The 14,201-nt window shown below is 45.2% G+C and overlaps 1 protein-coding gene across 1 annotated transcript; it reads right to left on the reverse strand.

Annotated features, from left to right (window-relative positions):
• Positions 1 to 1,410: 1,410 nt before the first annotated feature.
• LOC125535114 (syn-copalyl diphosphate synthase) lies at positions 1,411 to 7,104 on the reverse strand. Its single transcript, XM_048698166.2, has 14 exons — positions 6,907 to 7,104; positions 5,711 to 5,793; positions 5,279 to 5,588; positions 4,994 to 5,177; positions 4,683 to 4,903; positions 4,451 to 4,571; positions 3,820 to 3,932; positions 3,430 to 3,662; positions 3,185 to 3,300; positions 2,981 to 3,079; positions 2,548 to 2,721; positions 2,372 to 2,456; positions 2,060 to 2,266; positions 1,411 to 1,947 (listed from the first exon to the last, which is right to left on the reverse strand). Exons 1-14 carry the CDS (start codon positions 7,013 to 7,015, stop codon positions 1,729 to 1,731), a joined length of 2,274 nt encoding a protein of 757 aa, XP_048554123.1. The 5' UTR covers positions 7,016 to 7,104; the 3' UTR covers positions 1,411 to 1,728.
• Between the last annotated feature and the right edge of the window lie 7,097 nt (positions 7,105 to 14,201).

The following is a 14,201-nucleotide window of genomic DNA, read 5'->3' on the forward strand; positions in this document are numbered from 1 at the left end:
TTCTACGGTTGTCTTTTTTTTTTCCTTCTAATCTAATCATCTTCCTCCCTGATTTTAAGGGGGTGAGGCCGGGCCTTATTTTGTTCCAATTAAATCAAGCCACGTATACGGGAATACGGATGAGCACACACGCGGGGAGCAGGCAAGTCTCGTCCGCTGTCCCCCCCTCAACCCAATTGGCGTGTCAGCCTTCGATTGGCCCGATTTTTACTGATTGAAAAAAGTCAAACAAGTAGAAAAAAAATCCTAGCTAGGTTTAGTCCTATAACACACAGAGACGCCACGTCATCATATGTATGCATGTGGAATTTTTTTTGGATTTCCAATTTTTAAACTGTTTTATCTCTTGAATGAAAAATCCGATTGAAGATCTGTTTTCATCATTAAACCCATCGCGACGAGATCTTTGAAATTAGATCTCATATCAATATGTTTCGACGACTTTTAAAAGTTGCCATGTCTATTGCACATGAATTGTCATGGTGTTTACACTGAAGTTTCCATGATATGTTTCAGCCATTTTCTTCTACATTTAAAAGTAAATTTTTGACATATTATAAAATGAGGAATAAAAAACTAGACTTGTCATGAACCATAAGCTAAAATTTCCATGATACATGCACTTAAAATTGCCATGGTTCATACAAAAAATAATTTTCATGGTCAAAGTACTGAAATTGCCATGGTCAAAAAATACTAAAATTTCCATGCTCTATAAACTAAAATTGCCACATGGCAACTTTAGTGTAACACTACGGCAAATACAGTGTAAACATCATGGCAACTTTTGGCCAATTTTTTTCATCGAAACATATCAACATGAGATCTAGTTTTGAAGATCTCGTCGAGACGGATCTAATGTTGAAAATGGATTTTTAATTGGATTTTTAATTAGGAGATAAAATATTTTTAAGCCAAAAACCAAAAAAAATTCGTTGATGTCATCTGTATTGATGTGGCAAAATGAATGGTACTAGAGGCGTTTGGGTCATGTTGCTTCATGCCACACGTGTGTGCGTTAACATTTGCATTCTTTTAAGGAAGTTTTTGTAATGGTTAGTTTTCTTTAATATAGGACTCGATTATTCTGAACATCCGATTTTTAGGCATGAAAAATCAGATGCTTTTCATGGCAAATTAGGTCAACCGAGGATGACATGTTCAGTTGTCGAGGATAGCAAACCCACTCCAGTTTATTTTTTTATCAGGAAATTCTCGTCCTTACAAACTAAATTTGCCATCATCATGCCGATATCAATTCCTATGGAAACGCTTGATTTTCCATGCCTAAAAATCCAACATCAGATTTTTAGAATTCCTGTTAATATATGATCTTCAGCCTTTTCGCAAAACCAAAAAAAAAGAAAAAGAAAAATGCTCTCAGGGAAACACACACAGACGGGATCGATCTATTGCCACGCGCACATATCGTGCCTGTTATTTGCTATGTATTTTCCCACGGTATATCACAGGGTTTTGTACATGTATATATATTTTTTTCTTTTAACATAGTACAATGGAAGTCGCTCACATACATAAGCATACAGTCACTCCTATGAACACAAGCACACCACTGAGAGACTGATCCGGCAGCAGCCAACTAGATAAGTAGGGTCAGGACTCGTATACAACTTAGACATGTACCATGATGGAACTCAACAGAAGACGTGCTTAATTAGTGCGCCGGCAGCAACTTAGACATCTGCCAAGGACAGAAGTAGGTACCTCCTAAATGACATCCTGGAATATGACCTTTGCGATGTGGCTATCAACTGTTTCATGTGAGCAATGAGCCGAATAATAGAAGCTTTTCACCACGTTGAGAAATGTCCTCCTGGTCTCTATGTTGATGCCATGGCAACCCTGATGAACATGCCAAGATAGTTCTTGCATCTCCAAGTTCACTTGCCGGTGTAAGTCCTCTGTGTTTTCCATATTTACCCCATTCTGTTTTTCCACATCGAACATTTTTTGGTTATAATTAGTCAAATCACATGCAACTCAAACGGAGGTACATGCATTTATGAATCCAGGATATACAATGCACCTACACACACACCTGAGCAAGAACTATTGTGGCAAGCTTGCGGCAGATGGAAGAGGTGAGCTGCTCCAGCTGGGAATAATCCCAAAGGTTGAGGTTTTGCTCGGCCGTAACATGCCTTCCTGAGCAGATCTCGACTGTGCGAACCAACAACAGTGCTGTATCCCCTTCAATGGATCCACGGCTCTCCTTTGCCGTCCATGCCATGAGCCACTGCTTCCACTGCAGGTTCCAAAGAAAATACTCAGTTTCGTATCTCGTAAAGAAAAAATCAGCATTATATATATGCACATTCATATATAAGTGTAGTTGTTCAATGAACTTTACAGCTTCATGAAGAGCACCAGAAGCGTCGTCAAACGAGACAAGGTCAATAAGGTCTTCAAGATTCTCTGTTGAGCCTTTTGGTCCCCTGCAATGCGTGCACGCACATGTTACATTGACCATCACTGAGGCTAGACTCTGGAGAGGGAAAAAACTGTGAAGCCGCATGCATTGCATACCCAGTGTGTCGAAAGTGAGAGGTCACCGCCCCGGCAAGCACTGCCATGCGAGCCCATCCTAGACGCTCTGCTGCTCGGCCAGGTTCGAAGATGTTTGCTGAAGCTAGGAAGTAAGCCGTGAGCGCACTCTTTGGAGTGCCACCATACCTCTGTAGATGGTTCCTGAAATACCACCTGCATGCACTCTCAAGTAAGAATCTTTAAACTGCCCCGACGTCTTATATTTAGGAATGGAGGTAGTAGTTGTCATTTGCCCCTAGAAAAGATCGCTTTTATTAAATCTTAATATAACATCAATAGGATGCAAAGCAAATGAGTCAATACCCGGCCTCTGCATGACAAGGATTCATACAACCTAATCTAGTTGTCTTATGGAGAAGTGAATTAACTGAACCTGATGCTAGACTGGTAGAGAAGATTGACCGTGACTTACTTTCTGAGGCCATTCCACTCAAGTCGGGAGAGTCTTTGATATTCTTTGAAATCAGCTTTTGCCATTTTAAGGTACAGGTCATTGCTCACAAGTTTCATTCTGAAAAGTCAAGTGTCAGAACCAAATATATGACTTCCATAACTGGAATTAAGACTTGGTGCTAGCTGAATACCATTATTACACACTACATAGGATGGTTGTTACCTGTAGAGGACCTTGCCTATCCAAACATCGGTGCTGCCTCCATACTGATCCAGATACATCCTTGTTTCAATTCGAGGCAAACTTGCTTGCCAGGGGAAGTTCAGTGTGTACTCAACCTATTTTTTACACGTACAAGGCACCATAGAATTACTCATTACTCCGTGTCTGTTGTCAACCAAGGAAATTAAGTTCTAGCTGGACTTCATTCCCTCATATATAATTAACTTGAATGTGTTGCGACATACCTCACCCGGCAGGTCCTTGGCGATGATCCACTTGTCGTACAGTTTGTTGGAGGCTTGTCTCTCTTGGAGGAATGACTGGCAATAGTTCCCAGCCCGTGCTAGGACGTCGTCGTCACCGGGGAACATAAAGTGAGATGCACGATAAGTGTTGTGCATTGGGGTGACAGATGAGTGGTTGGTCTCCATGGGGAAGCATACAAACTTGCCGTCCTTCTCAAAGTGCTTAAACACGGCTGCATTGTGGATGCACATTAGTCAAACTTGATCTAGCATGACCGAGCAGTTATGCATGCCAAAGCACTAATACCTCAAAACAAACAAAGATGCACTTCTCAAATTTTGAATCTTGTTTCATTCATAAATTTGACTGACAAAATATTAGTTACATACATGGAGTGACATCATAGCCATGCTGACGGAGGAGACGGAAACCCATGGCTGTGTCATCAATATCCGTGGTTGGGCAGTGCGCGTTATGAGCCAGTCCCTTTCGAGTCCAGCGCCTGTTCAAATTGTATATATACACACACAACTCCGCTCAAAATAGTACTCTATTGGTCTTGAAGAAAAACACTATTACTACCCCGTTTCAAAAAATATATATAACTAGTATTTAGATGTATTAGACATTAACATTTATTCATATAAACATGAGTTTGGTTAGTTTTGTGCTAACATATAGGTATGAATAATAGCAATCATGAATGTGAGAGACCATGTAAAATTCTAACTTAAGTTCAGGCAATGAGTTTCCAAACATGTACTCCCTTGGTTAAAAGTAAAATCTGATTTATGATTTGGAAGTCTCCAGCATGCCGCTAACTGCTATTTTGATATGCAATATATTGCTGAACAAAATTTATATATGAGCATGTATTTTATGATAAATCTGTGGATACTTTGATGGCTTTACCAAAAAAATAGTCGTGTATACGCTGACTGCAGTTAAGTTAGGAACTCTTGAGTGGAATTATTTCCGAACATCATGTGTTTGCAATACGATGGAAGTAGTTTATGCTACCTGTAAATATAATCCATGCACTGCTCGATTTCACTTGTGAAGTGCCTTGATATCCCCAGACGCATCAGCCGATCGACCACCCATAACTGCTCAAAAATATCCATCGCGTGGGTACATGGTACTGAAAAAAGGGAAATTCTTAGTATACATATTGGGCATTGCAAGGGATTCCTACCCAAGAAAAGTTTGAATTTGTGCTGGTTGTACAACAAGTATAGTGATTTTGAATTACCTCCCCCATCGAACTTATTGACGAGCCTCTCCAGAAACGCAAGGCATTCCTTGTCACCAGTCTGACTGAGGGCAGCAGCTGTGGAAGCAGGCGAGGAGTGGAAGGAGCCGTCCGGACACCGCAACTTGAGGAGCTTTTCCCAGTCCAACTGCAAGTCTGCCATTCCCTCCAAGCTGAAAAGTAGGGTGGTTGGTGTGGCATGTAGTAGTTCGAGAGGGATCCTATAGTTTGAGACTCAGATTAATTATTTCCTAATAATACATACTATTCAACTCAATGTCCAAATCCAGGTTAGATGCAGGTATGCATACTTTGAGAGCTTTAGATTTCTCTTGGTATATATCTCCTCCAAAACGGGGTGATTATAAGGGATGTCCAAATTCAGGTCCTTGGCCCTGTCTAGGAGTGCTGGGAAGTTAATCTCGAAGCCAGATGGCATCCAGTCCTGTTCGTCTTCTACCAACCTGCTCATATTTTCTTGGATAAATGACACACCTACAACAGAAAGAGTCCTCTACACATTAGATAAATGATATTTTTGTGGGAATAAACAAGTTAATTCTTAGTCAAAACAAAGAATCCAGCGATCGATATACCTCTATCACACAAGTTGGCGTTGTCAATTTTCCAGGATTTCAGTGCCACCACACATGCCAGGGTGCTGATCATCCGATCTTGGACCATAAAGAAAGCAGGGTCACCCCATGAACCATCCGGTAGTTGATTTTGAACAATCCAGTCGATGCATGAGGGGAATTGCGGTCCATCGCCTCCCTCAAGGTTCTTGACAAGGGCGACCAACGCCGTGTCATAGGCAGACATATTCGTCGTCGTTTCACCATCACCCAATAACTCCATCGTCGTTCTTATGGCATCGATCATCTGTTGCATCTCGCTGGGTTCATCCTGTAGGAACATTGATATTTTGTTTTGATCAGTGTTCAGTATAGTAGTATATGTTTGTAAGCTTGTGCATAGTAGCCAATTAATCTGCTCAATGAGTTAATTTATATGCAATGTATGCTCACCATGTGTCGTCTGTTGTCATCAACATCCAATTCACCCACTTCTACCTCCGGATATGATGGGGATTTGCTAGCTAGCACCAACCCTAAATATCAGGCATGGCAAGTGGAAAAAATACATGTAAGTCATATGAAATTAGTACCCATTTAAAATTATAACCTGAAGCACCTTATCACCAATTCAGAATCGAATCGAGTCCTGCTTCGGTACCCCCCCCCCCCCCCCCCGCCCCCCTTAAAACTTTGAAAAGGGTATTATTGTCCGTCCACCTTAATCCAATAATTAATCCCCTCAATTACTCAGCAATTAATCAGGGCTTAGGGCCTACTCCATCCATCCGGGTCAGCGTTGTCCGTGATCAGAGTACGTCATTTTAGACTTCACATAATTATTGCTTAAGATTTCAAAAAATATATTCTTAATGCCCATTGCGCCCTTAATAATGAAGGAGTACGAAGTGATCTTAACCATTGATGTGTTTAGGGGGGGTGCCGAAATAGAAGTGTTCACATTTAGATGCAGTACGGATTTTTTCTGGCCGACCTTTTTTTCGATAAAGGATGGATTTTATTTACTTAAAATGAAGCATCAAGGAGATACAAACACAATGAGTGCACACCCGGCCTCTGCATAGCTAAGATGCACATAATCAACAGCAACACACACATAAACACGTCGGCAAATAGCAAAGTCATATAAGGCCAAAGATATGCCTAAGCGTGGAAAAAGAAAAAAGAAACCCCAAAACAGAGGACATTGATCTGCAAGGTACAATAATGACAGTATCCACACCAATTGACACCACAAAGACGACCGGAAAGGTTCTTCAGTAGCAACGCATTCATTTAGTCAACAACACTGAAGTGCCGCCGTCGCCGGATCCAACCATCAAAGGTTAGATTCTAAATGTTCACCTTGAAAAATAAGTCCATGCAACATATCCGAGCAATGCCTTTAATAAGATAACGATGTAGAAGCATCACCGTTGCTAGGTAAACCCAACTTGGCTTTCCGGCCGGCCTAAACCTCTAGATCAACATCATTCCAAGCCTTAGGTGCACAAGAGACAAGATGCATAGAAGAAGTTCTATTTATTTTAAGAGGCGACAAAAGCTTCCATGAAAACATTTTTTTGTGGGAAGGTGAGCCAGGAACACTGATTAAGTAGACCATGCATGCATTCTGGTCAGGAGATTACCACATTGTCGACGCCGAGAGTTTAGGTGCAGGGAATGTCGTCGCCATGGCTCGGTTGTCGGCTGGCCGAGCACCGGAACATGCCGGACTGCAGTGGTAAACGTAAGCATTCTCCGTCTTCTCTGTGTGTGTGTGTGTCTGTCTATCGCGGATGTTGGCTCGGTGATGAGCTGCTGCTTGCCGCCATCATCAAGTATTTGTAGAGGAGCGCTCGAGGTGAAGATTCCACGTGTTTGCTGATTTATACTATTATTATAGCCTCCGGTATTGAAATTTTCAAAGCAAAAGAAATTCTACGCATGTGGAGAAAAGTCATTCCACACATTTTTGAACAGGCCATTAGTAATACGTCCCGCACGTGGATTAATTCCAAGACGGCGGCGCGCCACTAGTACTAATACGTCCCGCACGTGGATTCATTCACTGTAGTACACGCGACTGCAGTAGTACGTCCATACAATGTCTTTGTGCCACTGTGTTAATATAAGAACATAGTTACGCAGATCCCTGGACCTGGTAGACTTCCACGCCCAAGGTAAGAGCAGCAAGTCACACGGCACTTGAAAGTCCAAGTTATCATCATTCAATGTAAGTACAAGTCTAGTATACGGTGCGAGGCGGTAGTAAGCGAGACGTCTTGTTTTCTCTTTCTGAGCTGGAACAAACTGTTGAGCAAATGGTATGCATATTCCATGCACGTACTTCCTCGGTCTCAAAATAAGTGCCTTAACTCTATACTGTATAAATTTAGTATAGAGTTGAGGCATTTATTTTAAGACGTAGAAAAACACATCCTTATACTCCTTTCTTTTCGGTTTATAAGGTTTATCTCAAAATTTTAGTTTATTTTATTTTATAAGGCTTAATTTGATTGTTCTACATCATAAGTTTAGATTCCAAGGTGCATTAAATAATTGCATGCAAGTATTAAAAGAAAATTGACCAATGCATGTACTTTATGTATGCATGCATTACGATTAATACATCGGTAAACATAATTTTTTAAGGAAAACAAGAGCATTAATTGAGTGCTTTTTCAAATTAAAAAAAGTATTTCACCACTCACCATCTACCTTGGCTGGTGTGATTTTTGAATTGAGCCCTATAAACTGAAAAGGGAAGAGTATTACTTGTAGTCGTCCGCTTGTTCCTTGATAGCAAGTGCTATAGAGTGTAAAGTTACTCCCCGCAATTAAGAAGTTCTTGTGACAAACTAATGATAGCAAGTGCTATAGACGCGATTGTCTGAACTTCTGGATGGATGGGTTCAAGTTAACTGATAAGTGGTATAATCGACTTCAACTCAAGAGGCGTTTGTCAAAGCACGTGCTGCTAGGGACTGCACGTGCCATTCGCATTCCTGACTGCAAAGTTAGCTACGGACTGCCAATGGCGAATGGCGAATGGCGAATCTAGGGACTGCGTACATGTGCTGCTAGGGTTCAAATCAAGCGTTTCCACATGAACCCATCCACTTGCGTTTGGAAAATCTAGGAGCACATGTAGCTGTTTTCTTTGCCGATTTATTTCGCATTCCTGACTGCAAAGTTCAGGGTCGTCAGGTAACAAATTTTCTAATTTGGCCCGCGTGGAACGATGGCCATGATTAAATGGCATCCACGACGACCGAGAGAGCCGCTTACCCATTCCATTATTAAACTAAAGTAATTGTTCTCTCGCAGACCCGACTAATTGAGTTGGAATGCAGGGATTGCCGAACTAATCTTGAATGAGGTTGATTTTTCCCAACTCGCTTATTCTCACCTTCTTAATTCAAAAGAGAAACATGCCGCTTTGAAGCACCACAGGAGCAGCTTACCTTGGAGCGGCTTGCCACCTGTTATAAGGTTCAATTTTTGTAAATGGTAATGTATTGCAGTATTTAACAGCTACCATAAGCTATTGCGGACCTTTTTTACATGCATGGAAAGTGACAGACAGAGACGCTGGTCCAACAATCCGGAAACGCTCCTTCACGAGCGAGCGTTGGAACGAGCGATTCCTCTTTCCTCGCGGGCCCACACATCTTTCCATATCAGCCCACATACGTGCGTACAGCGCTGGACCCTCCCTCCTTTTCTCTCCCAGTGAAACATAATCTCACCGCCCCCTGATTTCAACTGGTGGGGCCTGGGGTGGATTCCGGATTTACCTCAAACATAATTTCCAGATTTGCTAAAAATGGTAAGTGTAGCCTGTCTGAAACCGCTCGCTGCCAGAAAAACAAAGGACCGTCAGTCTTCCAAATAACTTGACCAGAAAAAACCAGAAGTCGAAAACACAGAAGAATACAAGTGTCACCAAGAGTTGAAAAAACAGAAGTCAAAAACACATGACTGGGAAAACCAGAAGTCAAAAACACACAATTCGCTCCTAGACTTTCCAAACGCCAAAGCTGACAATGATGAAGTTGTATCCACGTGACTTTTCTGAACTTGTACACGTCGGCTTCAGATTAGCTAACTAGTTGTTGCGTTCCCTTTCTTGAAAAGGAGGTTAATCCTCGGCCTAACCTTGACAGCTCCTCCGACACGCTGGATGCTAGCTGTAGTGGGGTCCACAGATGGAGCAAGTGGAGATGGGTAGATAACCACCAATATAATATGGGAAATATTTCTGTATCTACCCATCGAATTCTGCATCGCTATCCGCTCTCCCCGCGCTGCACCAATAGCCACTCGCCGCGCCGCCCTCCACTCCGGGGACGGCGTACACCCTCCGTGCGCATGGCTTCCTAAGTCTCCCTCTCTCGGGCTCGTTCTTGTCGGAGCCCTCCTTCCCCGTTCCTCCACCGTCACGGCCGCAGCTGTGGTCCATCATCGTCCCGCAGGTTCTCGGAACAGTGTTCGGACCCATCGTTCAGGGCAAAGGTGGTGAGGCCGGTCCGTCCCATGCTCCGGCGCCTGTGCCCACGCCGTGGCAAACCAAGAACAGCCGGCGCAACAGGGCCGCCCGTCCGCGCTCCCCTCCGCGCCAGCCGCTCCAACGCCAGAGGATGCGCAACCTGCCCGCCGTTCGGCCCCGGCCGGACTCGCGCCTCCCCGCCGTGCTCTTCGGTTGCTGCTACAATTGTGGCAGCGACGATGGCCACATCTCAGCGGAGTGCAAGAGCCCCATGCGTTGCATCAGGTGCGGCGGCATCAACCACATCTCGAGGGGGTTTACGAGGCCGCGCAGCTCGTCTTCAGTGTCCCAGCCCCTGCGCCCACCGCCGGCGCGCGCCATGCTCCCTCAGTGACTGGCACGGCCCTGCCGCCGCCGCCTAGACGCCCCCCACCTGGAGCTGTGCGCCTTTCCCCCAACCCCGCGGCGCGCGTGCCACTTCCGCCGCCCGGTTCTGATGCTCTGCCAGCTTCGCCGCCTGGGCCGCCGTCGCCCAGGAACAGCTCGCACAGAGCGACGAAGCCCGCGGTGTGCAGGATGGAGCCTGGCGCCAGATTGTGCAGTTGGAGTCCATAATACTCGAGGAGACCTGTGAGGAAAGGGTGGATATGGAATCCTACGCCTCTCAGAAGAAAAGAAACGAAGCACCCCCGCTCCTCTTTAGAAGGATTGGGGAAATTTTCCGCCAGGGCTTCGCCATGAAGGGAAGTTAACCCAGCCCGAACGGAGACTAGATCTGCGGGAGGAAGATATCCCTGCCTCTCAAGTTCGAGTGTGACACAGAGCAGCTTTCCCAGTCGCCTTTTTAAGGGCCGTAGGGGCGTGAGGAGGAGCTAGGAGTGCTGGCCATGTTTGGATGATTTCCTGTGGCGAGTTTTAAGGATTTCCGCGTGGTGTGGAATGGCATCTGAGATCCAATCCCCTTAAATAGACTCCATCCTTGCATGGACGAGGGGTTACTTATAAAAAATACCTGAATCGTTCGCATTCGTCTGACACGTGGAAGCCGTAGTGGCGGCGGCAAAAGACATGATATTTAATACGGAGCCGAACTATCGTCAGTCCGAATTATAATGGAGAATCCGCCTTACAAAGCCGAAGACATAAAAACCGGATACTACATCGTCATTGAAGGCAAATTCGGGGGCTACTGAGGGATTCCTGGATCAAGGGGTCCTCGGATGGTCAGGATATGTGACATGGGCCGGACTGATGGGCCGTGAAGATACAAGATAGAAGGCCTTCCCCCTTGTTCGTATGGGACACTCCTTTGCGTGGATGGCAAGATTGACATTCGGATATGAAGATTCCTTTCTCTATAAACCGACTCTATAACCCTAGGTCCCTTCGGTGTCTATATAAACCGGAGGGTTTAGTCCGTAGAGGCAATCAGAATTCAGACATCTAGGGTTTAGCCATTACGATCTCAAGGTAGATCAACTCTTGTAACCCTTATACTTATCAAAGTCAATCAAGCAGGAAGTAGGGTATTACCTCCATCAAAAGGGCCTAAACCTGGGTAAACATCGTGTCCCTTGTCTCATATTAACTTCGATCCTCAGACGCACAGTTCGGGACCCCTACCCGAGATCGGCCGGTTTTGACACCGACACGCGCGACAACCTTAGTATGGTGTGTGGGGGAGTGTGTGCGAACTCGATGTGGCATGGGGGTGCGCGGGTGGTTGCCCGGTAGAGGAAGAAGAAGTGTGGGGGAAAGTAGATGATGAATCGGCCGCGAGGCGAGCAACCCAAATTTGGGCTTTCGCTGGCTCGTAGCACTCGCGATAAAATATTAGTTTCATTGGAAACAAAAATACGTCATTTTTACCAAACCACGAGGACCAACATATAGCAGTTGCCCCAACATAATCTCAAGTATCAAATTATTTACCGGACAACTAGTAGTCAAATACTCCATCTGATCATAAGTATAAGATGTTCTAAATCTTTTCTGAATCGGATGTGTATAGACACGTTTAATTGTGGTTGTTCTCTCATCTCAGTCTATAAATAGCCCAAACGTTTGAACTGACCAGCACTCTTCATATCCAACCTAAATCTAGGGCGGATATGGAGACGCCCGGACGCACCCGCCATGCCGGATACGGCCCGTGCTGGCCCACCCGGTCCCATATAAAATGGACTCTATCGTCACTCTAGCTGGAATCCAAGCCGCATTCCACTTCACTCTCTCGCTTCCAGTCCACTCCCTCCGTCCACAAGCTCCCGTCCGGTGATCTACTAGCCTCTCTGACACGACGGGCAGCGGATCCGAGTCCTACACCTCCAAATCTGTTAATCTCGAGCTCATCTCGCACAACCCTAGGGAGGAGACGACCGTCCGCCTTGCACTCCGCCGCTCCCGTGAGGAGGCCACCTGACGACAGCGCTTGGAACCCTTCCGTCAGGAATCCATTGCATCGTCGTTGCGGTTTGCCTGGCGTCCGAACAAGCTGCGGATGTGCAACCGCTTTCTTTGCACACTGAGGCGAAGGTGAACGCATAGTCGTCAGCCGACACAAATATGGAGCGGCATGCTCATCGTTCGAGACAATGGACGCGGGAGGCGGTGGCATTCCTCGCAGCGGTAGACGTTGGTGAGTCAGAGTCACATTCTCCGACGCCTCGTGTGGTGCATGGCCAGCCCGGGCGCCACAACCACGTCATGGTGGACGTCGCCGGCTCCTCCCAAGGTGGATCCATCATCGACCCCATGTCCATCAGCAGTGTGAAGGTTCCGGACTCCGACGAGGAAGAGTAGGGCATCATGGAAGACGATGTTTCCCTGAGTCCCGTGAGTCGGTCTGTGTCCCATGTCCTACTGAACCTCGTTGGCGACCGGACTAACACTCTGAAGGTTACAGCCGGCCACCGGACATGGGCACGGCGAAGTTGGACAAGCTCCACTTAGAATAGTTTTTACGTTGCATGTAATAATACAGATTTGGTGATTTGGAAATGGTGTTTGTTGTTGTGGAATCAATTTTGTGTGTGTTGTCCGGTCACTATCCGCGGAGGCGTCCGGGCATGTCCGCGGGCGTTTGAGGGGCATATTTTGGTACTTCTGGTTGTAGATGAGCATCTACAGCTGCACCTAGCTAATCCGACCCATCAAACGTCCGCGGACGAGTCCGGTGCATCCGTGAACAGTGACCGCAGCATCTTAAACATCCATTCACTAAAATTAAGGTACTCTTATGGAAGTTTTCTTTAACCCAAAGAGCTGCTCAAACACACTAAGAATTCACTGCATATTGGTGGCTTTAGCCAAGACATGGTCCACAAAGAAAATTGTGTCATGAGCATCTTGTAGAATAGACAGCTCGTCATGTACTAAATGAGGAATGAGGTTCTACGGGTAATGACCATCCTATGAGTTTACATGTGATATTAGGCCAATTCTAAATGCAGCTTCTTTAGAATTTATGGTAGCCAAATATTTATCACACCTTTGGTTCCGACACTTCACATTTCAGAATGCATCTTGTGAGCAACATACTGTACCTTAAAATGGCTAAGGCTGATTTCAGAGAATATCAAAGACTTTCCTGACTTGAGTGGAACGGCCTCAGAAAGTAAGTCACAGACATTCTAGCGATGCCTCTATCCTCAAAATAAACTAGCTAATAAATTGACAACTAGATTCTTGCTTGAGACTTGAGAGTATGTGCAGGTCGTATTTCAGGAACCATCTTTTTTGACGGGGAAATATTTGGAGCTTTTATTCAACAATCGAAGCCCCTAGGAGGCTAGTTACAATGATGCCAGGGGCAGAGTCAAACCAACATTCTGTTACATCCAGTGTGCTTGCATGTCTAGCACATAGGTGAGCAGGGTAGTTGGCTGTTCTCGAAATATATTGAATACAGAAAGACTTAAAACTAGAAGAATGCTCCAAAATTTCGGACAGGATGGGCGCCACAACAGTCCTATCATCATGACGCGAGTTCCAGAGATTAACGACCTCCAGGCAGTCGGATTCTATCACGACTTTCTCATAACCCCTGAGCTTAGCAAATATGACACCGTCTCGGATTGCTAGGGTTTCAGAGATAAGGGGGTCGGTAATCCCCTGATAAGGTTTACACTATGCAGCTCTGAAAGTGGAATGGGATCGAGCAACTCCTCCCACCCCTCCTCTTCGAGCTTCCAATGCAACACTGCCATCAGTGTTTATCTTGACCTCCCCCTCCTCAGGTGGCCTCCATCCATGGCCCAGAAGCAGCCGGGCCTGAGCCTTTGGTAGATCAAGCAAAGCTAAAGTATCTCTGGTCATTTTCATGGACTGTATTGGGTCGAGGCCACCTTTATCATGAGTTATATTATTTCTAGACGTCCAAATAGCCCACATGATCGTCACCAGTTTGGCTCGATCGGACTCGGAGGACTTGGGATCACAAATGATATCCTT

This window comes from Triticum urartu, chromosome 2A (assembly GCF_056163025.1).
Source record: "Triticum urartu cultivar PI428250 chromosome 2A, HENAU_Tu73, whole genome shotgun sequence".
Taxonomy (NCBI): domain Eukaryota; kingdom Viridiplantae; phylum Streptophyta; class Magnoliopsida; order Poales; family Poaceae; genus Triticum; species Triticum urartu.

Excerpts from the sequence above, each read along its gene's own strand:
- LOC125535114 (XM_048698166.2), bottom strand. The coding sequence starts at position 7,015 with ATGCTTACGTTTACCACTGCAGTCCGGCATGTTCCGGTGCTCGGCCAG. Across the intron at positions 4,904-4,993 it reads AGAAATCTAAAGCTCTCAAA|GATCCCTCTCGAACTACTAC; the intron begins GTATGCATACCT and ends CTCAAACTATAG. Across the intron at positions 3,301-3,429 it reads CCAAGGACCTGCCGGGTGAG|GTTGAGTACACACTGAACTT; the intron begins GTATGTCGCAAC and ends TGTAAAAAATAG.